Genomic DNA, 25,802 nt, shown 5'->3' with positions numbered 1-25,802 from the left:
ACGTGGGGTTTGAGGGTGCCACGGGTCCTAAGAAATGGGCAGGCAGAAGGAACAGGACAAGCTGTGCTACCCAGGGGAGCTGGATGGAGCTGGGACGGGTCTGAGGGCCAGGCAGCCACTGGCTGATGTGCTGGGCAGTGGGGAGAGAGACCCCTGAAACTGGCAGCTCAGGGCAGGCATGGACAGTGAGGAGCTCCTGGAGGAGCAGCTGTCCTGGACTCTGGGCTTTCTCAGAGAAGGACACGGAAATAGGGGTCTTGGTTTCTTTCCCTCCAGGGACCACCCCCCCCCCAGCCCAGGACAAAGAGGGAGCCTGTAGTTATAAGTGGGGACGCTAGAGCCAGTAAGCCTAGGCATATGTAACTGCCGCTGTGTGCCTCAATTTCCCCACCTGTCAAATGGACAACAGAGTTGTCATGAGGACTCAGATAGGCACCACGACAATGAAGAGCTAACTCTACTCCTGAATGGGACCAAACGTGCATCAGGCCCTGAGCCCTGCCAGCACATCTTCTCGGTCTTCTTTATGCTATGTCTGGGTAAACAGACTCAGAGGGGCAAGCCAGCCAGCTCCAGTATCACACAGTTGGCAAGGGGGAGAGCTGAGACCACACCTGATCTCAGCCATGTGTGTGTGGGATTAGGGTGCAAACAATTGGCCACAGAACATGAACAACTAACTGAGAGCTTCCTAAACACCCCCCCGCCTGCCGCCTACTTAAGCAGGTGGGTGCAGGTGACTGGTCCAGGGAACAAGGTTGAGGCACACCTCTACGGAAAAGCCTCAAAACTAACACCGATTTAACTCCCCAATGAGGGGCCGATCCCAGCACCAGGCCAGCAGCTGCTGAGCACAGCAGACCCCCACATACCCTGGAATGGCACAATCCACTCGCCTGCAGTGCAGCACCCAGCCCAGACGGGTCCAGGGGTGGAAGGAGCCCATGCCTAGGACAGCGCTCCAGGAGGAAGGTGCAAGGGACAAGCAGAGGTTTCCTTATGGATGAGCCTAAGCCCAGCTCCCTCTCCATACAGTGGGCCTCAGTTTCCCCTCTGTGGGACCAGGGCAGAGAGGGAGGAGAGCTGTACCAGCTAGACTCACAGAGCTCCCACCCAGACAGTGGCCCTGGGGCCCAGGAGTGAGGCTGGAGCGGGGAGGCAGCCAGGGAGGCAGGACTGGACTAACCTGTTCTCCCAACCTCACAGGGTGGCCTGTGGGCACAGACAGCGGCACAGACAGCCAGCGTCTTAGCAGCTGCCTGCCAGTCACCAGCCATCAAATGGGCCACTCCCAGCCCCAGGACCCCAGCTTCCTGCTAGGTGACAGGCTCTGAGGCACCCTGCGGGAGTGTCTCTGAGCAGCTTCACTCTGCAGCCCTGCCCCAGGGGAGGCTCTCACGGCCCCTGGCAGGCCCACCCCAGCAGACACAACCCCTCCCCGGGGGATTCTGCTGGTTCTTCTTCCCGGCTCCCCCAGCCCCAAATACTCTCCCTGGGGCAGGGGCCACCCCTGGGAAGGGAAGGGGCTTCTGCCCAGGCTGCCAACAATAAGGTAAGGAAAGGTGGGCCACACAAGGCAACCAGCTCAGGGCACAAGAACTTGCCCAAAAGGCAGCAGGGTCTAAGCTGACCCGCTGCCCACCCCCACTGGCCAACAGAGTGCCTGAGCTGGACAGAACCCCACGGCACCCCAGCGTGCCCCGTCCTGGGATGGCCTCAGTCACCATGTGGGCACCCCACCCCCACCCCAGAACCACGCCAGCCTGCAGCCCACACATCCAGGTTCACTTCCAGAGGGGCAAGCCGAGGTGGTCAGTGTGTGGGGGGGTACCCCTTCCCAGAGGTCACAGAGCCGGGGAACGGTGGCACGTGACTGCCAAGGAGCCCACCACTGCAAAGACAAGGACACCCCTTTCCGTACAACCCAGCACAGAAGCAGAAAGCAGGCAAGGCCCTTGCTGGCCCGGGGCCCAGTCCCCACCCACGGGTACACGCTGGGCGGGGAGCTGTGTCAGCACCAGGCCTGGGGACAGCTGTTATTTCATCTACCAGGCCCCGCCCTGGCCTGGCTCCTGGGCTCCCAGGCACCCCCACCCTATGGTCACCCCAGGAACTTCCTCCCCAGCAGGCCAGCCCTACCCTGGTCTGGTCCCACCCACCCACCAAGTTGGGACTGACCCACAGGCAGCTGCTGCCCTCGGGTCCCCCTCCAAGAAGCCCTCCTGTGCTGCTCCCTAGAAGCCCTGTGCAGCTGGATGCCTGCTAGTGAGAGCGGGGGTGCAGCCACCCCACAGGCCCTGGCCCACAGCACCCCACCTTTCATCTTGAGAAGCCCTCATCTCTCTGGAGCCACCGTGTTCCCCTTGCACCCGCCGGTGGTAGGTGGGGTTGGGGGGTGCTACCCTTGCCCTGCCCTTCGCCTTGCTGTCTCCGTGCAGGGCGGGGGCCTCTCACCAAGGCAGAGTGCTGCCTCAGCAGACACTGGATCCCCTGGAGGGGACGGGGGCCATGGAGGCATGCCCTGCCCCCATCCTGCACATAGCCTTCCCAGGAGGTCACTGTGCACCCTCAGAGAGCAGGGCCAGCCTCTCCAGGCCCCCCGGGGATGGCAGGATGGCCAGGCCCCTCATGCACCTGACCCATCCCAAGAGCCCCCAACACCCTGCCAGGGCCATTACACCCGCCAAACACCAAAGTGGGCCCAGAGGAGGGGCATGGACTGGGAGGCACAGGGGAGTGAGGGCCTGTTGAGGCCCCTCATGATGGCCAGACCTGCCTCTGGGTCCTGGCCTCCCAGTGTCCAGGCAATGCTGTCCACAACCCCCAGGGCTCTGCCTGCCCCATCCGCCCAGCCCGGAGGCCTGACCTTGCGGATGCGGCCGCTGCGCGTGCCGGCGAACACCACAGTGCGGCCCCGGTAGTCGTAGGCTGCCACAGCAGTCAGGCCATCATCCTTGTCCACGAACAGAGGAGTGCCCTCGATAGTGACTGTGCCCCCCAGAGGCTGGTTGAAGTCCTGGCCACAGAAATCATCGTCGATCTGTAGTGGCTGTGGGAAGGCAGAGGGTGAGACTCTGGGCCCATGCAGCTGGCCCCAGGTTCCTTCTTCCTGTGGGCAGCAGGCCTCCTAGCCAGCCTGGCCAGCAGCCCCAGCTAACTGGGGGTGAAGGGGAGTGGGGGGGGGGTGCTCACAGAGGGTCCTCAGAGGGCCTGGGGTCGAGCATGGCCCATATAGATGTGGGGAATTGAGGATTCCTGGACCCATTTGACAAAGAGAGAAGCCAAGCCTTGCAAAGTGCCTGGGCAGGGGGGGTCCTCCCACACAGCCACTGGGCACAGGTCTCCCTCCCAACCTGTGGGGTGGGGGAGAGCCAGAAAGAAAGCAGCCTAGGGGAGATCAAGGAAGGAGAGCAGCCAGCCACCCTGGGGACCAGGCCCATGCACCAATGATGGCTGCATAGGGAAGGGGCCAGCCACCAGAGGCTGTAGAGTACAGGGGGGCTCATCTGAGATAGGAAACAGGGGTCACACCTAAAAGGCAAAAAGGCAAGGGCCAGCTATGAAGTGGTAACTGAAGGGACAAGAAGTGATCAACACTTGAAGTTCCAGAGGAGGAGGAAAGGGCCTGGGGGAGGGCAAGTTCCGGGAGAAAAAGGGGACAGCTGGCTCCCCTGAAGCAGGCTCAGGGCCTGAGGTTTGCAGGGCAGAGATCGGTAATGCATATGAAACAAAAGACACCAAGCTGGAATGGGGCGGAGGGTCCCCAAGCAGCCCCAGGGACTGGGACCCGGACCAGAGGGAGGGGATGACTGCAGCCATGGGCACAGAGCACACAGAGCACACAGTATGACCTCAGAGGGACTGCCCTTCCAGGCCTTGGTTTCTTCAGTGACACAACAGAGATCATACACCTTCCCTGAAAGGCCATGGAAGGATGGACTGGCCTGGTACACCTGGGCCTCGCCACGGAGGACGGCCCCATCTTGACGGGTGCCCCCCTGCATCCAGCGGTAGATGTGACAGGGACAGGGTGAAGGGACCCTCGTTGCTCCCAGCATGGGACAACTGTGACTAGGCAGACCAAGCTTCCCCCGGGCCACCCAAGGAGTCTGGGCGGCAAGGGCAGAGGGGCTGAAGCCTGGCTCCCCGAGTTCACCTCAAGGGAGCCCTGAACACATCCTTAACCCTCTCTGAGCCTGCAGCCTCCCGTACTGCCTGGGGCCATACTGAGGACACTCCCGGCAAAGCCGCTGACCCCAAGCTGACTCCTCCTGGTCTAGGCTTGAGAGCTGTGGCTGCCGGCCACCAAACACCGAGCACCTAGGTCCTCAGGCCACCCCGGCGTCAGGGAAGGTGCTATCCTCTGGTACCAGGTGAGGCGAGAGGCCCAGAGAGCAAGTGCATGGCCAGGCCCCAGGCCCAGGGTGAGTGGTGCAGGGTCCACACTGATGTGGCCGTGGCCGCCGCAGTGAAGGACAGGGAGGGGCCCGGGGCAGTGCCCACTCACCGAGTTGATGCAGCCCAGCTCTTTGTTGAGCAGCCAGGGTAGTGACAGCTTGCCCTCGCCACGGTAGCAGGACTGGATGCGCTCCTTGATCTTCTCCTTGATGGCCCGCAGCGTGAACAGACACAGCACAGACTCCTTGGGAGGCTTCACGCGGTTCTTCTGGCCCTGCGCGAACACGGTGAACAGCACATCCTCATCCTCGGCCAGGCCCAACTGGCGGGCCAGGGCACGGCCCGGCCGGCTCAGGTAGGCGTCCTGCACCAGGCGGTACTCCACACCCGCCTGCTCGCAGCCAATGGGGAACTCAACGTAGGAGTAGAACTTGGGGTCGTCCACACACAGGCGCACAATCTTGGAGGTGAAGAAGTGCTCACCAGCAGCATCAGGCGAGGTGAGCTGCGTGTCCAGCTGTAGCGTGAGGTAGTAGACGAACTGTTCACTGCGGAAGCTATACACATAGTAGATGTCGAAGGCCGGGAACTTGGACAGCGTGTCCGAGGGGATCTTGAGCTGCGACGACACGAACTCGTCCTGGTACACGAAGCCGAACATGTCAGCATCCTCCTCATTGGCCATGAGCCGGCGGCTGGACAGTGTGGGGAAGTACTCAGACTTGCCGTCGATGGGCGTGCCCACAAAGAGCTTGGCCTGGCCCTGGCCCGGCGGCCCCGCGATCAACACGCCGGCCATGCTGCCTGCCTCCCGTACGCTGGACAAGTAGTGCTCCTTGCGGTGGTGCGGCTCACCCAGCTTGAAGAGGTCGTCCAGCCGCAGGAACTGGCAGATACCTTGGGAGGCGCTGCCGCAGGCCAGAAGGCGATTGGCGGCGTAGTCCAGGAGCAGCAGCTTGTTGACGTTGTCGGTGCTGCCCAGGCCGTGCGGGCACGACTGCACGCTGGGGGGCGGGTAGCACTTCTCGTTGTCCTCCACGGGCCCCGTCACGTGGGCCCGCAGCAGCGTCAGGTTCCCCGACAGCTTGTAGATGCGGTTCACAGCGCCCACATATACCTCGCCAGTCTGCTCGTGGACCACCAAGTGGGTCAGGCCCCAGTCGCTGGCTGAGAAGGTGCGGAAGGCGGGCTGCAGGCCCCTGCCGGCCCTGGGTGCCCCCGCTGCCCCCGGCATACCCCCTAGCAGCAGCAGCAGCAGCAGTGGGAGCGCCCACAGGCTCAGACGTGGCAGTGGCATGGTGGGCCGGGGCCTCGGGCCAAGACACTCAGGTCCTGCAGAGGCGTGCATCATGGGGCCAGGAGCCTGAGCCCTGCAAAGGAGAGTGGGTGGGAGAGGTTGCGTGCATGTGGGTACAGCCCCTACATGTAGGAGAGCACACACATGCACCCTGGTTCACACATACCATCCCACGAGCTCTCTGTGGTGCCCAGCCCGTGCTGGGACATCCCACGCACTCCACCGCCAGGGGCATGACCTGACTTTCAGAAGACCAGGGGTGGACAGAGGACCCCCTCCCCAAGCTGAGGACCTGCAGGCAGGGAGTGCCAAGACTGAGCTCGTGAGCCCATGAGCAACATGGGACAGCCATTAATGCCTGGGCCTGCCATTCCTAGGCAGAGGAGAGAAATGGACCCAGGAACAGAGAGACAAATGATGAAGGTCCAGGCTCCAGACTGGAAGCCTAGCTAACACCCCAACCTGGAGGCTATAACCTCCTGACTTGGGGCCTCCCCATGCCCTAGGGAACAAACTCCCCTCAGCTCCAAACTCCCAGGGTCAGTGACCACCTCTCTGCCCAAGGCTCTGGGGACACATGCTCCCTGGAGAGCCCTACTCATAGGGGAACCCCCACCAGGAGATGAAGACACTGAGACCCGTCACCACACAGACAGCAATTCTCGAGGGGGCGGGAGGCAGTCTGGGTCACCATCGCCCTGAGGCCACTTGCTGACTGACCCTGGCACAGCCCCTTTCTGGCCCTTGAGCCCTGTATTCCAAAGAATGACCCAAAAGCCAAGCCTTGTACACTTCCCACCCACTATCCCCTCCCTCAGCCAACCAGTCTCCCACCCCATGCTGTCAGCACAGCACTGCCCCTTTCTAGGCTCCTCCTGCCTGCCTCTCAGCTCCCTTTCCACACCTCACCCCAACTCCAAGGAAACAGGAAGCCCTCCCAAGGGGAAGGGGGGTGGCTCCCTGAACCCCACCCCGCAGTGGCTCTCTCTTTGCAGTGTGCAAAGCCCAGAGGCTGCCCTCTAACTGCAGTGACTCCTGTCCTCCCATCAAATCAGGCTCCCAGCATCCTTTACCTCCACACCAAGCTCCAGACATTCCCACTTGTACTTCCCAGGTCACACTCTCCACTAAGATCAGCTTCCCCCACTGAGTCTCCCACAAGCTGCCTACCCCTCACCTGGACAACCACAGCACCTGGCCTCACCCACCATACCCACCGACAGCCCAGGCCCCGCATAGTGGCCTGGGCAACTTTTCGGAACTGCACATGAGATCAACTGCCCCCCAGATCCTGCCATGAACCACATACCTCTTCCTCTGGAAGAGTCTCGTCTCCTCCCAGCCTAGCAGCCAGCAGTCAGATACTCCGTTATACTGAGGCTCCGTGGCCAAGGTGCCCTGACAGGAGTCACTATGCTTTCAAAGCCTTAGTTTCTGCATCTACAAAATGGGAACGATCAGAGCTCCTCTCTTGTGGACAAAAAGGGGAAGGTGGAGGCATGCAATCAGCAGGAGTACCCTCTTGGTGTCAGCAACGGCCCTGCCCTGACACTGCCAGATGCGGGTGCTTCAGCCCAGCCCTTCCAGGAGCCCGAACACAGCAACACCCGATCCAGACACAGGCTGGTGCCAGCCAGGGCTTCACACGCTCCTTGCTCCCAGACAATGTCCCTCACATAGACCAGCAGCCCCATTTTACAGGTGGGGGAAGCTGAGGCCCAGAAGATAGGTGCCTGCTGCAAAGTCTGGGCTGGGAGCTGGCCGCAGGTCAACAGGCTGCCAGACAAGGCCCACTGATCTCTGGGCTCCCATGTCTGCCCCTACAGCACAGGGCACCTCTGCCCTCAGCCAGGATATGCTGTTCCCTCTGCTGGGATGCTCTTCCCTTCCCTGCCACACCCTGATCAGGTCTCAGCTGTCTGCCCTGACCTGCCAGCGGCAGGTGGCAGCCTCTTCATCCCAGCTAGTTGCTCTGTTTTAATTCGCGGCACAGGACTTGCAAACGGTTTTGTTACTTATTGCTCCCAAACTTGTGCTCTCCCCACAAGAACAGCAGTTCCATGAGAATGGGGCTCGGCTCTCTGCATTCTCCCAAAGCTGACTCCAGGGCTTGTGGACAAACGAGTAAATGAGTGGATCCTGGCCAGAGCAAGGCCTACTTCTTCACTTTGTCCACTCTCCACTCACCCTCTGCCAAGTGCAGACCAATACCCATGGCTCAGGTGGGAAAAATGAGACTCAGGGAGGCCAGGGGCTTTAGCCAGGATCCCATAGTAAGTGGACCCGGCTGTGACGCCTTGCAAGACCCTCCCAGCTGGCTGTCATCTGCCTCTCTTTTAGGATCTCCACCTAGACATCACCCCAAGAACTACAGTCACCTATGCTGCCAGCCAAGAGAGGAGTCCCCAGCCCTTCCCCACAGCCCTGTCCCCAGCTCAGGAGCCAGGGAACAGGCTCCTCACAGTGTCAGCAGGGCCTGGGCTGAAAGCTGAGTGCATGTGAACTCCAAAGAAAACATGAATCACTCACCGTTTATCAGTTCAAAGCAGGCCTGCAATTACCAGGGGCTGGGCTCTCCCCTCCTCCGGGATAATTATACACGTCTTAATGCAATTACGGGCCCTACTTTTTATATTAAACAGGAGAGACCCGGCTGAAGAAGCCACTATCCAAACTCCCGGCTGGCCCTGGGCCCACTCCCTCTCACCCCCAACAGGGGCTGCTGGGAAGGGACTGGCCACACCGTGGAACTGCCAGCCAGGGAAGGGGGATCCCAAGTCCAGGGCTGGGTCCCTCATGCCCCACACCCCACCGCCCCATCTCACAAAGGCCAGTGAAGACGTTTCAGTCACTTCCCCTATCTTAGAGTTATGGAGCCCAGGGCTCAGATCCAAGGTCACCCAGCAGAAAAGGATGAAATCCCATGCTCCTATAGAAACATGGGTAGCCAGCTGACTGGCTGGGGCTCATGTCCCACAGAGATCTGATCTGCCCAGAAAAAAATGCATTTGTGCCAAAGCCGGGTCTGGGTGCTAGGGAGGACCACGCTGGCCTGGGTTGGGGGACAGGAGCACTGACAGATGCTGGGAGGGGAGAATGGCCACTGTGGTCCAGGGAGGCTCCTCCAGAGGGCCTTTCCACCTGTTCTAAGAGAACCAGGCACACTGGAAGCTGGTGGGGAGGAGAGCAGCAAGAATCCAAGCCAGGCACTAGAACCTGCTGGACCATGCAGAGTGGGCAGTGAGAATGACTGCAGCTTCCTGCCATGGGCAGTGGGCTGTGCCGGGGGGGGGGGGGCAATATGAACCAGACTGGGAAGGGAGAAGCTGAACTGGTGTTCAACTGATGTTGGGTGTGCCAACCAGGGGTTAGCCAGGGAGGGTTACCAGTCTGGGTCACCTTGGCCCTGAGGCCACTTGCTGACTGACCCTGGTATAGCCCCTTTCTGGCCCTTGAGCCCTGTATTCCAAAGAATGACCCAAAAGCCAAGCCCGGTAGGACAAAAGCAGATGGGGCCACAGCACGGCCGGCTCCACTCCTGAAAGGGATGGGTTTGGCCGCCCAGCAGAGCATACAGAGAGCAGCAACATCCCCTTTCCTTCTCCAGACCCAGCAGCCACCACCACTCCTTATCCTGAGAAACAAAGGCCCTCAGAGCCCTCTTCACAGAGGGAGAGCCCAATCTCCATTGCCTTCGCACTCTGGATCATTCTGAGACTTGGGCATATTGGGGCATAAGGGGCCGTGGGGGCGGGGTGGGAATGCAGCCATCCTGCCCAGAGGTAGCCCATTAGCAACCAGGGCAGAGAGTTGCACTGTCACCCACCTCCCCGCAACACAGGCCCTAGGAGGTGGTCCCAAGCTCTCCCACTACACAAGTCCAATGAAACCAGGATCTGGAAGTACTGAAGTCTTCAAAAAAAGTGCCCAGCACTTGGGACTTCCCGGAGGTACCCTTCCTTCCTGGACAGCTGCTCTAGACACGGGGATCTTCCTGAGAGATCAGAACACACAGGCAACAATCTGGGAGTGCAGAAGCCCAGCAAAGGGCTACCTGCTTTGTCCACAGCACCTCATTTGTCTCCCACCCCAAGCACACACCTCAGCAACACAGACACTTGCCAGACCTCTGCCTGTGCTGCCCCTCTGCTTGCAATGTGCTTCCTGGCCCTCCCCGTGCCACCCTCCAAGGCTGATTTGCAGCCTGGCTCTGAGAGGGAATTGCTGGTTTTCTCTTCTGCCTCTGGCATGGAACTGGGTGCTCCTCAAGGGCTGGGCAGAGTCTTGGCTGCTTGGTGCCACACCTGGTCTCTCCTGAAACCAGCAGGGAGAAGAGAAGACTTGGGCCACGCTCCCCAAGGGCCAGAAGAGCAAAGACTGAGCCCCCTACCCCCCACCCCCCAGAGAACCAGTCTGGGCAGGGAAAGAGGTGGAGCAGCAGTAAGCTGCTGAAGCCCCGGCTTAGGGAGCAGAAGCCAGGTCCACATCCCCCCGCCAATACACACACCCCTTTCTTTCAAGGGGCGTGGCACCCGCACCCCAAAGATGAGCCAGGGTCAGTTCTCAGCTCCAAGCAGCCTCTGGAGCCCCTTTCACCGCCCTTCCGCGGGCTGCACCTGGAATATCATGGCGAGCAGGGGCCTCCCTAGAGCCCCGCTCCCCCTTCCCCAAGGCAACCCCGAATCAGCCCCGCCACCCCCAGCTTCGCCACACACCAAGCCCGGGACGGTCCAGGAAGCAATCGGAAGCCTCGGAGGGAAGCGGGCTGACCCTGGAGAGGCCCTGAGAGGGGAAGGCTGAAGAGGCCCGATGGAGCGGAGCGGCCTCCCGGGCGGCACCCGCACCGCCCCCTCCCAGGCCGAGTGAGCAGCCCTGGGGGCCAGAGGCGGACTCAGCGCCCATCTCCCGGCACCCCGGGCCAGAGGGGGCGGGAGCGGGCGTCGGTCCCGAGGAAGCGGCTCCAACTTCCACCCCAGCGCCCCGAGGGCCAGCGGAGGATGGAGCCCCGCACGACCTCCTCCGGCTCCCCGCGGCCCTGCCCAGGCAGCCGTGCAGCCCGGCCCGGGCCTGCCCAGCCCAGCCTGGCCCTGCCGGCGGCCAGAGATCGGAGTCTGCGGTCCAGCCCCGGGTTCGGCCTGGGCACCCCCAGGGCCCTCCTGCTGGGGCCGCCGCAAACTTTGTCTCCTGCGTTTGAGGAGGGGGCAGCGCCGGCCTCCGCCCCCCGCCGCGCCGCCCGGAGCGCTACCCCCCGAGCTCGGCCGGCCGGGCGGCCGGGCGGCCGGGCCCGGCCGGGCCGGACCGGGCGGCCAGGCGGGGAGAGGCCGGCGGCGCGGGGCCTGGGGCCGCGGTCCAATCCCGGCCGGGCGGGGGACACCACGAGCTCAGCGCCGGCGCCACGGCCGCGCCCGGACACACGCGGGCGCCCGGCCGGAGCCGCAGGGACACGCGGACCCGCGGACACGCGCGCCGCAGTCCCCCGCGCACACCCCCTGCCCGCTCGGCCGCACGCCCCGCGCCCCGGCCGGAGGCCGCCCCGCTCCGGTCCGTGGGCGCCTCCCACCCATGCGCGCCCCCCGCCCGGGACCCCCGCCCAGCCACGCTCCGCGCTGCGGGGGAAAGTTGCGCCCCTACTCACGGGCTGCCCCGGGGCGCGCCCCGCCGCCGGCCATCGCCGCGCCCCGTCGCCCGCGCCGCCGCCGCCGCCCGCCTCGCCGCGGGGCCGCCGAAGCCGCGCAGGCCGCCCAGGCCGAGGCCGCCGCCGCCGCGCCCGGGCTCCGCTGCGTGGCCGCGCCGCCGCTGCCCAGCATGAATGGGGCGCCGAGCGTCGCGCGGCTGCGGACCGGCCTCGCTCTCGCCGCCCGCGGAGCGCCGCGCCGGGCGCATGCGCTGCCCGAGGCCGGGGGGCGGGGCCTTCGGGGGCGGGGCGGGCGCAGGAGGCGGGGCTGCTAGTAGCCTCCAGAGGGCGCTCTGTTCCGCGCTGCGCTCTGACCCGGGCCCACCGCACGTCTTCAAAGGGCGATACATTCGTCCGCCTTAATGACTGCGCGGGGGCAGCGGCGGAGCGTCCCCGGGGATATCCAACCTCCGGGGCCGTCCTGAGCCCGTGTCCCCAAGGATGGTCCAGCCTTCCTTGTGCCCGGCCTAAGAATAGAGCTCCCATTCACACAAGGGTAAACTGAGGCCCGAGTAGGGTATGCGCCTTGCCCCGGGTCGTGCAGGGCTGTGGGTCGGGAGCCTCGGCCTTCCGCCACCGCGTCGGTTAGGTGGGATGAGCACCCTCGCGGTGAGCAAAACGGCGCACAACCAGCCCGTGGCGCGTTCGCCGCCGGGGGAACAGGCCGCCCCGGGTCCGGAGGTGGCGAGGTGGCGGGTCGCCAACCCGGCTGCCCTCGACCGCGGCGGGGTGGGCAGGCAGTGCAGGGGCGGGAGCTGGCGGGGTGGCAGGCGATCGCCGCTGACCGTGCTCGCCGGGCACTCCGCGGTGGCGCGCTCCGAGAGGCGTGAGCTGGGGGCCCTGGAGAGGCCGCCCCGCAGAAGGCCCCGCGCGGAAGGGAGGCGCGGCGACAGGGGCTCAGAACCGACAAGACGGGGAAGCCTGGCGGTGGCCGGGGGAGCGGCGGGAGACTTAGCCCGAAAGGCTGTGTGTGAACCCTACGTCATCCCTGCAGAAGAGGACACCTCCTCACTGCACAGGGCTGAGAAAGGGAACGCAGCAAGGAGCTCAAACCCGGCCAAGGGGCCCTCCCATCTCGTCCCTCCCCTCCCTCCCCTCGCACAGCCCCTATCCTAGTTTCTGAGTTCGTCTTTTCTTCCTTTTCCTTTGGGTTCGACCCTTTGTGCGCGCGTCCCAGATGGCATGCTGCTTTCGCTGTGCTTGTGTTGGGACATTTTAGAAAGGCGATCCTCCCGCTGTTAAGGCCCAGGCCAGCCCGTGCTTCCAGTAGGCAGTTTGTTCGCTGCTTTGTAGTGTCTCCCCCTCCTGCTGATGGACACAGGTCCCCATTTGTGGGTCACTGTGCATCAGGCTGTGATGGACATCTCGTGCAGTCTCTGGGCAGCTCGCTAAGACCCAGAGCTGGGCTGGCAGGTCACCCAGTAGGTGTATGTTTAGTTTGGTAGACGCCAGAAAAACAATTTTCCCAAGTGATGGCCTCAGTTTGCACTCCCGGCGGTAGTGTGAGTGGGTCGAAGCAGCCCCCCATCCTCACCCACACTTGCTACCATCACTGTTGAGATTCCCCCAGCTGGTGGTACATACTGGTTTTCCACTGTGGCTTTAACAGGCGTGTCCCTAAATGGGAGAGAGCATCTTCTTCGAAGGTCCTGTCCATTGTTTTATTTAGCAAGCACTAACATAGTGCTGACAACACCAGGCTCTACTACATTTTACAGATGGGTAAACTGAGGTAGGAGAGGTGAAGTGACTTGCCCAGGTTGCCCAGCTTGTAGGTGGCAAACAAGACCCAAGAGCCTTCATTCCTCATGGACTTCTGAGCCACACAGACCTGCGTGAGGATCCTGGTGCGGCTAGTTAATACACAGTAGGTCCTGTCTGCTCTCAGAGCCTCACTTTCCTCCTGCGTGAAATGCATGTAGGAGACCTCCCCACCCTGCTCCTCAGGGTGAGTGTGTGTGTACACCACACCGTGCCTGAGAAAATGTCTATCCCTGCTTTGGGTTGTCTCTGCCTGCTGGCTTCTGGGCTGTCCCCACCTCTTACCTGCTCTTTTGCCAACTTGTCCTCCCCAGGGCCACCGGGGCAGGCACTGTTCAAGGCCCTTCTCACTCTGTTCCACAGTCCCCAAGATCCATGGCCTCTCCCTTGCAGAGCAGCCCCCTGTCTCCAACTCTTTCCAGGGAACCTCAAGAGGGACACTGGGCTCTGGGTGGCAGTCAAGCTCATGATTAGCTGGGCACGCCCACACACACATCCCACAGTTGCCCAACCAGGAACCCCAATGTTATCCTGGACACTCCATTCCCTCCCCCATGTCCCCTGCTTCCCACAGCCCTGTGGTTTCTCTCCAAAATGTTGTTCCAGATCACACCACTTCCTTCCATCCCACTCCACCCCGTTCTTGCTCATGTCACCTTTCTGTCTACTCCCCCAAACAGTGGCAGCAAGATCTGTTCAAGATGGAAATTGGACTATGTAATGTTCATGAATCATGCCAGACCATCAATTCCAGGTGGACCCTATGCCCCAGAGCCATGAAGAAAACTGAAGCATTTTCAGAAGGCAGGACAGGACAAGGGAAGGATTTCTTCAGCAAGATGTCAAAAGGAAAGAAATAAAGAGAAATATGGATCAATTTGACTACTTAAAATTGGTCATTTTTGTTCACCAAGAGTTACAAAAGAGGAAATGGCAAGGCAAGCCGGGACTTAGGAAAAGATATTTGCAACACACACATACACTTCACGAAAGCTGTGGATGTGGGGTAGGGAAGGAACTCCAAGAATCAATAAAGCAAAAGGCAACAATCCAGCAGGAACACAGGGAGAAGACCCCAATGGACAGCTTGTTGGAGAGACAACAGCTAGTAAATGTTGCTGGGATGAGTCCAGTGCACGGGGTTCTGCACTCTGGGGCTCCCATCTGACCCAGCTGCACACTTGCCTAAGCTTTGCTCTGAGCTAAGGCCCGGATCCCATGCAGGAAAGGAGGGGAGGCAGAGCTGGGGTATGCCCCCAGGTCTGTAGCCACTGCTCTTCATCCCACATCACATGGGGGGCATAAGTCAGCTGGGCTGCTTGGGCTCTCCCTCTCTGGGTTTCCTATGTGGATTTTGCTTCTGGGTGCTGACGCAGTTCAAGGGGGCATGGGAGTCATTGGACAGCAGGGAACAATTTGTGCGAACGTGGTTCTGATCTGGAATGTTTGGTGAGGAGGCTCTTTCAGTACTTTCCAACGTTCCCGCCACTGGAGCACTTCCAGGGGCCGCATCTGCATGTTGGCAACTCCGAGCTTTGTGCAAAAGTAGACTCAAGGGTGCCTTCTCTCCATGAGGCAGGCCCCCACTGCTGATGGGTGAGGAAGAGTCTCTGCGGGAGCACAGTGGGTCCTGGGCACACCAGGCTTCTGGGGTATGACCACTGATCCCTCGCCCTGAGTCTCCTGACTCCTGCCTGTCCCTCACCCTCAGCTCAGAAATTTAAAAAAAAAAAATATATATATATATATATATATAATTTTTTGCACAATTTTTTAAGATGTAGGCTCCATGCCCAACATGGGACTTGAACTCATGACCCCAAGATCAAGAGTCACATGCTCTACCAACTGAGCCAGCAAGTCACCCCCAAATCTCTCTCTTTTTAAATGATTTTATTTATTTATTTGTCAGACAGAGATCACAAGCAGGCAGAGAGGCAGGCAGAGAGAAAGGGGGAAGCAGGCTCCCTGCTGAGCAGAGAGCCTGATGTGGGGCTCGATCCCAGGACCCTGAGATCATGACCTGAGCTGAAGGCAGAGGCTTTAACCCACTGAGCCACCCAGGTGATCCTCTTTTTTTTTTTTTTTTTTTTTTTGAGATTTTATTTATTTAACCAAGAGCGACAGCGAGAGAGGAAATGCAGGGGGGAGTGGGAGAGGGAGAAGCAGGCTTCCCTCTGAGTAGGGAGCCTGATGTGGGACTTGATCCCAGGATCCTGGGATCATGACCTTAGCCGAAGGCAGATGCTTAACGACTGAGCCATTCAGGCGCCCCATTCCCAAATATTTCTAACCCATTCATTTCTTACTTCTCTCATGCCTGCCACCTCCTGCCTTGAGCATATGGGGACCCTCCTTAGTCACCAGTTCCTACCCGGCCCCTCCCCACTTGGCTCTCCATGCTGTGGCCTAGAGGGATCTGGGGAAGGAGGGAGGAGTGCTTCACTTCTCAGAGCCTGCAGGGGATTCTGTCCACACATAGAACCCCTCCACCACCACCCCCGTGGTCAGTGCACATGTGCATACACGCTGGGAGCAGGCAGAGAGCAGGTGCTCCCCGGGGGTTCCTTGACGTTTGGAGAATACCCAGCCTGTTTTGGCCCCAAGCGTGCAGCACAGTGGGGTGTCTTGCTGTGGGTAGATGTCATCAGACTTGGCCCACTGGCAGCTGCTGTGGGCTCAGGGGGGGTGAGGAGCAGCTGCCAATTGTATATATTCTGGCAAGCCTACTCTGGCCACTGGGAAGAGAGGGGCTTGGGGGCCCAGCGTGGACATGGGGAGATCTGTCAAGAGACCAGAGACAAGGTGATACCCGTGGAGGGCTGAGCACAGAGCCATCTCCACACTCTACGACTTTCGTCCCCTCAGATAAGAGAGGGGCTCAGCCCAGCAAGAGGCATTCTGAAGAAAAGGCTGCTGGGACCCAGCCATAGCCTTCTCGGTTTCTCCCAGGCCAACTGCTCCTGGCCTGCCTTCCCCAGTCAGGCTTTGCGTATCAGGTGACAGACATACAACTGCACTTAAGCTCCAAGGGACATGTATTGGCTCAGGTGAGCATCAGTTGAGTGTGTGTGGATCTTAGGCATAGAGTGGCCATTGGGCCCTGGAGCTCTCTCCGTAGAGCTCCCCTGGTTACCAGTTGGGTCACACCCACACAGGCCTTCTAAGTGGTGGCCTCAGCAGCTCCAGGCACTTCCCAACAGTTCCAAGAAAATTTCCAGCATTGAGCCTCGGTGGGATGAGCTCATCATATAGCCCCTTTGAACCAGTCACTGTGGCCTTGAGGTAGAATGTGGCAGTTAGCAGGTGGGTATTAGGGACCCCTCTGGAGCTAAGGGTGGCATTAGGAAACCCAGGTATGGTTACCAAAATAAGCAAGCCTGTATGAAGGGCAGGCAAGGCCTTCTGGACCCTAACTGCTTCTCTGTGTGTGCAGATGACGTCCCAAGCATAGGATTCTCTCCAGGGCTGTGGCCTCTGAAAGAGTCATCTCTGCCTCCTAGCAAGCGCCAGGGAAACTTCAACTTGCTTGAGAATACACAGTCAACAGATGCCAGCACCAAGGGGTCAGTGGAGGCAAGGACTGAAATTAAAGTTATAAAGAACCAAATAGATACTTTATAGTTTCTTTAAAAATACAGTAATTGGATAAAAAGGGATAAAAGATGGCTCTATGGCAGAACAGGAGGGAAAGAGGAAAAAAATCAATGAACTTGAAGATAGAACAATAGAAATTACCCAGTCCAAAAAACAGAGAGAGAAAAAGTAGATTGGGGTGGGAGCTCAGAGCCTCAGGAACCTGTGCAAGATAACGAAAGAGCTCACATTTGTGCCATCAAAGTCCCAGAAGGAGAGGAGACAAGGAGGTGGGGTGGGGAGACTGACAAAAAAAAAGTTAAATAATGGCTGAAAACCTCCCAGATTTGGCAGAAGACCTACAGATTCAAGAAGCTGAACAAACCCCAAATGGTATGAACCCAAAGAAACCTCTCCCAAGGCCCATCATCAGCAACCTTCTGAAAACTGAAGACAACAATCCTTGAAAGCAGAAACAGAGAAAACACACCTTACTGTCAAGGTCGAATAGTTTGCATATGGAGGATTCCTCACCAAAAACCCTGGAGGCCAGAAGGACATGGAAGGACATTTTTTTTTTTAAGATTTTTTATTTATTTATCAGAGAGAGAGAGGGGGAGAGAGTGAGCACAGGCAGACAGAATGGCAGGCAGAGGCAGAGGGAGAAGCAGGCTCCCTGCTGAGCAAGGAGCCCGATGTGGGACTCGATCCCAGGACGCTGGGATCATGACCTGAGCCGAAGGCAGCTGCTTAACCAACTGAGCCACCCAGATGTCCCATGGAAGGACATTTTTAAGGTCTGAAAGAGAACTGCCATCTGTGAACTCCATAGCTTGTGAAAATGCCATTCAAGAATGAGAAGTCAAGACACTCTCACATGAAGGAAAAGCAAGAAAATGTGTTACCAGCAGGCCTTCTGTGAAAGAATGGCTGAAGGAAGCCATCTAAATAGAAAGAAAATGATAAAAGAAGGATTCTTGGAGCATCAGGAAGGAAGAAAGGACAATGGACTTCTTCTCTGTAGCTTCTGAATTACATTGGATTGTTGAAGCAAAAATTATATCAGTGTCTCATGTCCCAGAGTGGTTTGAGGGAGCATCTCAGTAATTACATTATAAATGGTGGAGGGGAACAGGCTGTAAGGACAGGAAAGATTTCTGCACGTTCCACAACTGGTAAAAACCAGTAGGCTGTGGTAAGGACATATATAGAATGTAATCCTTGAGTGACCACTACAAATCTATGCAAAAAATATACTCAAAAACAGTATAGATAACCAAAATGGAATTCTAAAATGTGTTCAAGTAACCCATAGGAGGGCAGAAAAAAGAAAATTAAAAGAAAAAAAAAAAACCACAGGTTACAAACAAAACAGGTAAAATGGCAGACTTAAACCGTAAGAGAAAATGCAAATAATATGATTCCATTTATGTAACATTTTTGAAGTGACAAAATTATAGAAATGAGGAACAGATGAAAATCTGGCCAGGTGAGGGAGGGTTGGGGGTTTGTGACTGGAAGGGGGAAGCAGGAGAGGATCTTTAAGGGGAGGGACAGGTCTATATCTTAGTCTCAGCCTTAGTTACCCAGCACTTAGTTACACAGAGCTGGACATATATATCGTTGTCAATGTCACTGTCCTGGTTTCCGTATTGTCTTATAGTTACAGAAGACATAACCTCTGGGGCAACATAGGAGAAGATACATGGGACCTCACTGTACTATATTTCCAACTTCCTGAGAAGTTATCGTTATTACAGATCATAATTATTTCAAAAGAAAAGGTAAAGAGGCACCTCCGTGGCTCGTTTGGTTAAGCGTCCGACTCTTGATCTCAGCTCTGTCTTGCTCTCAGGGTTGTGGGTTGAAGCCCTGCACTGGGCTCTGTGCTGGGTGTGAAGCCTACTTAAAAAACAAAAAAACAGGGGCGCCTGGGTGGCTCAGTGGATTAAGCCGCTGCCTTCAGCTCAGGTCATGATCTCAGGGTCCTGGGATCGGGTCCCGCATCGAGCTCTCTGCTCAGCAGGGAGCTTGCTTCCCTCTCTCTCTCTCTCTGGCTGCCTCTCTGTCTACTTGTGATTTCTCTCTGTCAAATAAATAAATCTTTAAAAAAAAAAAAAACCAAACAAACAAAAAAAACAAAAACCCCCCCACAAAAACCAAAAAATCCCAAAACCGAAAAAAGAAAGAAGTGAAAAAAACACAACAATCCTTGGCTGTTGGTTTTACCCCAGGGCCAGCTCTGATGCTTGCACAACTTTGTGGAGCAGAGCCTGTTCCCTGTGGCCTCCTTTATTTATACCCTGTGGCTGGGGCAGGTTGGACCAGGTGGGGTGGGGGAGGGGACACACAGCAGGGTGCTTCTGTCTGGGCCCCACACTGGGCTCAGCCCAGACCTCACCTACAGCAGAGGCCATCAAGGAAATTCTAAGGACACCCTGCCACATCCTCGCTCTCCTAACCTTGTCTCCTCATTCCCCAGGCCGCAGAGTTCATGTTGCCTCTTTGGAGAAACTCCCAATTCCCCGATTTAAAATGCCCCCCAAGTCACATCTTCCAGTGAGGTTCATTATATCACTAATTCCCCTGATGTTTTCTAAGTTGCTTATTTTCATCCGGCCCCCAACCCTGCCCCACCAAAGGGAAGTCCCATGAAGACTGGGCTTCATCTTTCCCTTCCTTTCCCTTCACTTCCCTGCCTTCTTTCTTTGTTTCGGATTTATTTATTTGGTGGGGGGAGGAGAGAGAGAGAGGGCACACATGAGTGAGGGGAGGGGCAGAGAAAGAGAATCCCAAGCAGACTGTGCTGAGCTTGGAGTCGACACTGGCTCAATCCCATGACCCATGAGATCATGACCCCAGCTGAAACCAAGAGTCAGATGCCCAAAGGACTGAGGGCCAGGTGTGGGGCCTGTTCTTTCTTATAAGGAGTATACAAGGCCAACATTCTATAAGGGTTTGTGGGATGTATTCACTAACTGTTGCTGTAACAAGTCACCCTAAAATCGAATGGCTTAAAACAGCAACCGTTCATTCTCTCATGGTTTCTGTGGGGAATTTAGAGGCTATGGCAGGGAAGGTGGGACTCTGCCTCATGGTGTCTGAGGGTCTGGCTGGGAGACATCCTCTCCTGGCCATTGGATCCCAGACCTGTCTCCAGAGAGCCCTTTCAGAACCTCCAGGCCATGCCTCAGCCCACGCACACCTCTGTGGCTGCGTACTGTCAGTCCTGGGGATGCGGTCAGGGTCATAGGTGGTAGTTGGAGATGAGGAGAGAGTTGGAATTTCTGGGCAGTCTTTTTGACCTAAATGTCTGAGACATCCTTCTTGGCAAAGCCCTCCCCTCGGAGGAATGGCCCCATCACAGCTGGGGCTCCACCCAAAAGAGTGGAAGCTTTGGGGGCCCAGTCCATTCCTATGTCGCAGTACTCTGCTCTCATCATGTGTCTATCTCTTGGCACCTTTCCTGGATCCTGGGGCAAATGGTAGCAGCTCCTAGGGCCACTGTGAGGACTGGGGGAAACATACGGGGATCCCCAGGCAGAGAGCTCTCCCTGAGGCACCTCTCTCAACCCTCACCACCACCAGGCAGGGAGGGGCTGTGATTGCCTCCATTCTGCAGCTGAGGAAGTTGGAACAGAGAAGTGACGTGACATATCCCAGGGGACGTGCTGAGCATTCTGCGGTCCCTTCTCTTGACCTCCGCACACCAGGCCTCTGCAGCAGCCCTGGCCATACTACTCGCCCCCTCCACCCCCTCTCTTCCTGTTGCTCCATGCTTTGTCATAGGCAATCTTTGTAATTTCCCTAATTCACCATGAGCTTTGCACATGATGCTTATGCCTTCTGTCCCCATGAAGTCATCATGCTGACCTTACCCAGCTACCCCCAGCACAGGCTCCTCCTCCTCTGGGAAGGCCACCTTAAAGCATCCACCCACCAGCCTGGTCTGGAGAAGCCCTGGGCTTATGGGCCTTGGACCTCAGCACAACATCACTAGACATAAACAATGGACAGATTCAGATTTGCCAAATGTCTAGCTTTGCTTCATCGAAAGGGACATTTGCTGGCTTGCTTCTCTGTAAGGTCCAAAGAGGTCTGTAGCTTCAGGCATGGCTGGATCCAGGGGTTCAATGACATCAGCTGGCATCTATTTCTTGGCTCTGCCTTACTCTGTGTGCATTCTCAGGTATGCTCTCCCAACCAGTTGGCCAAGATGACCCTGGCAAATTATTTCACCTGTTGGGGTCACAAGACTGAAAGCTCACTCTCCCCTGAACATTGTAAACTGAGGGTGGGATGTGGGGGGCAGGGGGGTGGTTGGATGAGGGCAACCTCTCCAATGCAGCAGCTGCTGATGCCTCTAGAAGCCTTTACCTTTCATGAGGTCTGGCCTTTTTTTTTTTTTTTTTTAAATAATTCAAAGAGGACTTTTAAATATTAAAATATATGCTCATGGTTTAAAAAAAAAATCCCAGAGTGCACAAAAGGATACACAATGAAAAGTCAATCTCCCTCTGGAGCTCCCAACTCTGGCTCTGGGAGAAAAACAGTTACCAGTTTCCCTGTGTCCTGGCAGAGATATCTTACACTGTTACAAGCAAATGCAAACACCCATGGATATTCTTGCCTCTCTGTTTTCTCAAAAGATACAAACTATACACCTAGCTCTGAACCTTCTTTTTTTTTTTTTTTTTTTTTTTTCTTTTTCTCTCCTCTTACTCACAGATTTTTGGAAATTATTCCACAAGGGCTATCTAGAAACGCCTTCCTCTCCCTCTTTAACTTCCTACAAATGGAATCATCTAGCAGTCGCAGCATATCCCGGGGTGCCCCTCAGTGAGTCACACTTTTGTGTACTCCTTCCCCTCCAGTGTATGACTTGCTTCTAGGATAGAGCAAAGGTGAAGGGCTGTCTTTTTTGTGATTTTATTAGGTCCTATAAGAAACTCCCTTGCTGGCTTTGAAGAAGTGAGAACACGTTGAGGGAGGGCCTGTAACAGTCACAAGCTAGGAGATGGCCTCCAGCCTCCAGCCACAAGGGAATGAGATCTGCCAACAGCCAGGTGAGCTTGGTGGGAGCCCAGCCTGACCACACCTTGATTGTGGCCTCGTGAGATCCTCCCTGAGCAGGGGACCAATTCAGCTGTGCCAGGGCTCCTGACCCAGGCACATGTAAGAAGGCATGCAGCTAGCCACAAACTGCTAAGTTGGTGGTAATTTGTTAGGAAGCTAAGAGCAGTGTTTGCTCCTTGCCCAGCTCGTCTCCCTCCAGATGTCTGTGAAATTCATACGTATCCTTATGGGGAGCTCTAGTTCTTTTTCATTGTTGGGCAGTATTCCGTATGATTAAACTATACCCTGCCCTTCCTACTGTCCATGGGCATTTGGACTCCTTTAACTCTTTGGCTGCTGTGAATAAAACAGCCTGAACATCCATCCAGTACCATTTAGACCACATACATATTCAGCCTCCTGAATAGCAACCTAGGAGTAAACCTGCTGCATGGATGTTTACCTTCATAAGAAACGGCCAAACCATTTTCCAAAGTGGTTTAAATACTTCACATGCCTGGTAGCAGTGTCCGTGGGTCCCAGCGGTTGTTCATGCTCACCAACACCTGGTAGTGTCCATCCTCGCGCTTTTGGCCTTTGGATGGGTGTGCAGAGGTTATTCTTTGTGGTTTTCCCTTGCATTTCCCTGATGAGTCATAAGGATGTGGGGCATTTTTTCCATGTTTATTTGCCTTCCCTGAGAGGTTCCTGATATTACTTTGTCAGCTCTAGAGCTATTTATTATCTGCCCATAAACCCTAAGCTGGAGCTGGAGGGAAGGAGAAACTCTCTTCACAAGGTCAGGCTCACTGGAGCCAATCATGAAACCCCAAAACGAAGGTGACACAGAGGGGAATAGTGCTAAGAGATCGAAGGATAGAGAATAGGTCCCCATCACTGTGTGTAAGCTCTCAGATCCAGCCATGCCTGCAGCTTCCTTCTGCATTTCCCAATCACATGAGCCAACACACTCTTCTTGCTGAAGTCAGTTTGAGCTATGGTTTTGTCACTTGTGAAAAAGGGGTCCTAACTGATACAGGGGCTGAGGCGGCTCCAGTCTGGGTTCCAGTCTGCCCGGACTCTGGCTCTCAGGGACACTGGCATTCTTGAGGCCAGCCAAGCTTCCAAAGCGGGGCGGGGGATGTGGGGGTGGGGGGTAAATGGGGGCTCTGGATTCCAAGTGTTCCTCTAGCCCTCCCTACTGTGGTCTGCACCCTGCTTCATTATTGAGTGTGTTTTGAGGCTGAATAACCATGTAATTGGTTTATCTGTTCCATAGTCGAATTTCAGCAAATATGTTTTTCATAATTAGGTGATGTTTATTTAACGGGAATAACCAGCCCATTAAATTTAATGAGGCAGGTTATCAGGTATGAAGTGGAAGTGTTTTTCCTTAAGAGCAACCTGGATTTGGCCGTTCTTGGGGGGGCCAGGGAGATGCAGGCAGCTGCCCTGTCTGGGTGTGGGAAGCCCCAGGGAGTGGGGGCTAGAGGTGTGTCCTATCGTCACAGGAAACAGGAACCCCCCACTCCTGGTGCTCCCAGCCCCCATACTTTCCCTCCATTGCATAGCATCCTCTATCACTGATTTTCTCTTCTCTATGTCCCTACCTCCAGATCTCCAAGCTCTGGAGGGCAGGGTTTCCCCTTCCCCTCCCCCTCATTGCTGTATCTCCAGCGTCTCAAACAGTGCCTGCACACCGTAGGCATTCAATGCCAACACTGGCTGTGCAAAATAGAAATAACTAAGGGAGACCCCTCCTGCCACTGTCTCTGGGGGTGTCCCTCCTGGCACACTTTGGGCCCTCCCTACCCCACTACTGAAATCTCCTTTTTGGGAAATCACATGAAATCTCACTGCCCCTGCTTGGCGGGTGGCAAAGGGGTTAACCCCAGGGTTGGTGTCAACCAACCCTTAAAGGATGGCGTCTATGACTGCCAAAGGGTTGGCCCAAGGGGTCCAGAAGCCCACGGGAAGAGATGGCCGTGTGCCGCCCTGACCCGAAGGCCCAGGCTGTGGAGGGCATACTGCCACGTGCATTCGGGAGGGCACAGGACCTGGGGACTAGTAAAATGTTCAGGTCAGTAGAGAGCAATGGGAAACACAGTCCGTGATTAAAAAACAAAACACATATTATTTTCATCCAAAGAATGGGTTCACACTGTAATATACTGATTTCTTAAAAGAGAGTACATAGAGCTCCATGTTGATATATTCCATACCACCATTGTTAGCAGCTACAGTCTCTCTTACGGATAGCATATTTTACTTAAAGCACACACCCCTCTTGTTGGACATTTAGATTTTTTCCAATATTTTGCCATTGCTATAAATACTACAGTAAACAAAGCAGTGGCTTCACCTGGCCAACTCTGGCTCAGTCCTTAGACTAGGACTTAAGCCTCCTCACTGAAGCCCTCCTGACCCCCACAGCCTGAGCACCCTGAGCTCAGAGCTCCCGGGGGGCTGTCCCTAGGGGCCTCATCACAAGTGACCTCTGATGTCTTTTGGAATTATGACATGACTCCTACTACCTCCTCCTGCTAGACTAGAAGCCTGTGGGGGCATGGAGCAGATATTGCCATTGTTTTCACAGTACCTAAGATATGATAACATGAACAATGTTAACTCTTTGGGTTTCTCTAGAAGCCAATTCTGAGGCAGAGATGAGCCTACAGGATGTTTCTTCGAGTGTCTTTGGGATCAACACTTCTGGGTAAGAGGAAGAAGCCTCCGCTTCTTCTAGCAGGGCTGCCAAGCAGCCTCGATGAGGCCATGCCCACCTCTCGGGTCAGAACACTCTGCTAGCTTGCTCTAGCTTGGGGCATGGGAGCTGGGTCTCTACACCTACCCCATCAGGGAGTAATTGGATACATCTCTTGGGCTGTTGGGGTGTGACTCAGGTGGTATGGCTCCCTAGCAAAGGTGCTTTCCAGAGGGAGAGGACTCGGGAGCAAGGGCTGTCTGCCCACAGCTGACCCTAAAGGGGATCTGGGTGGTAGGTCCTCTGCCCTCACATTTAGAGAGCACTAACCATGGGACACCTGTCATCACAACCTCCTTAGAGGATGGCGTTTATGACTGTCTTCCTTTTACAGAAGAGGAAATGGCCTAGGGGCTTAGGAGCTGCTGACCAGGGGCTTGGAGCAGGTGCTGGGTCTGTCTGGCCCCAAGGCCAGGCCCCAAATCTCCACATTATCCTGTGGAGTGGGTGTCCCAGAGGCTGTGCAAAGGCCGGGACAAACATCCTAGGACACAGAGCCTGTTTCCATGCTGGGTTCCTGGCTACTCATCCTTAGAGCCATTGATCTAGGCTCACCAGGCAGAGGGCGTGTGAGCTCCCTGTCATGGGTGATGTCTGTGGATCTGGCTCTCCCCCCTTCTCGTTCCGTCAGTCCTGCTTCGTCTACTTTGCCGAGTGAGATGCATGCACATTTTAGGATTTCCAAGTCTTCCTGCCTGCCATCCTTGCTAGTGTTTGAACTGTCCGGCTCTGTTGCGTATTCACTCCTTGTCCCAAAGTCTGGGCTGATAGTAACACAGCCATTGCAGCCTTCTCAGAGTTTGCTGATATGCCTCTGTTTCTGTGCTTCTGTTTTTTTTTTTTTTTTTTAAAGATTTTATTTATTTATTTACTTGACAGACAGCACAAGTAGGCAGAGAGGCAGGCAGAGAGAGAGAGGAGGAAGCAGGCTCCCTGCTTGAGCAGAGAGCCTGATGCGGGGCTCAATCCTAGGACTCTGAGATCATGACCTGAGCCGAAGGCAGAGGCTTTAACCCACTGAGCCACCCAGGTGCCCCTGTGCTTCTGCTTTCAACTAGCCTGTGCCCTTATTCAGGTGAGATCTCTTGTAAACAACACACAGGTGGATTATGTGGGAGGGGGAGGGGTATTGGAGGAGTGGTTTTTGTTTTGTTTTGGTGAATTTGCACACTTTAAAAGGCCTCTGATGCATTTCACCAAATGTGTCCCCAAGAGAGGTCATGTGAGCTGCCTTCTGGCAATGGCCTCAGTGGAGGGTCTTCTCCACATCTGTGTGA

General features: G+C 56.4%; 1 protein-coding gene and 1 long non-coding RNA gene across 2 annotated transcripts in view; one reads left to right on the top strand and one right to left on the bottom strand.

Moving 5' to 3' along the window:
• The window catches only part of PLXNA1 (plexin A1), a 49,444-nt gene extending 37,901 nt beyond the window's left edge, over positions 1–11,543 (bottom strand). The window contains exons 1-3 of the mRNA XM_082746908.1: positions 11,331–11,543; positions 4,508–5,768; positions 2,867–3,049 (exon numbers count right to left, since the gene is read on the bottom strand). Of these exons, the coding sequence (XP_082603034.1) occupies positions 2,867–3,049; positions 4,508–5,749 (1,425 nt within the window). The 5' untranslated portion in view covers positions 5,750–5,768; positions 11,331–11,543. The remainder of the gene's footprint in view (positions 1–2,866; positions 3,050–4,507; positions 5,769–11,330) is intronic.
• A 94-nt stretch (positions 11,544–11,637) lies between these two features.
• LOC309872557 lies at positions 11,638–14,022 on the top strand. Its single transcript, XR_014315956.1, has 2 exons — positions 11,638–11,865; positions 13,811–14,022. It is a non-coding gene; the product is annotated as an uncharacterized lncRNA (long non-coding RNA).
• Positions 14,023–25,802: the final 11,780 nt, after the last annotated feature.

The sequence above is a fragment of the Mustela nivalis genome (assembly GCF_964662115.1).
Source record: "Mustela nivalis genome assembly, chromosome: 1".
Taxonomy (NCBI): domain Eukaryota; kingdom Metazoa; phylum Chordata; class Mammalia; order Carnivora; family Mustelidae; genus Mustela; species Mustela nivalis.
The sequence above is the reverse complement of the archived record's forward strand: the minus strand, read 5'-3'. Positions and strand labels throughout refer to the sequence as shown.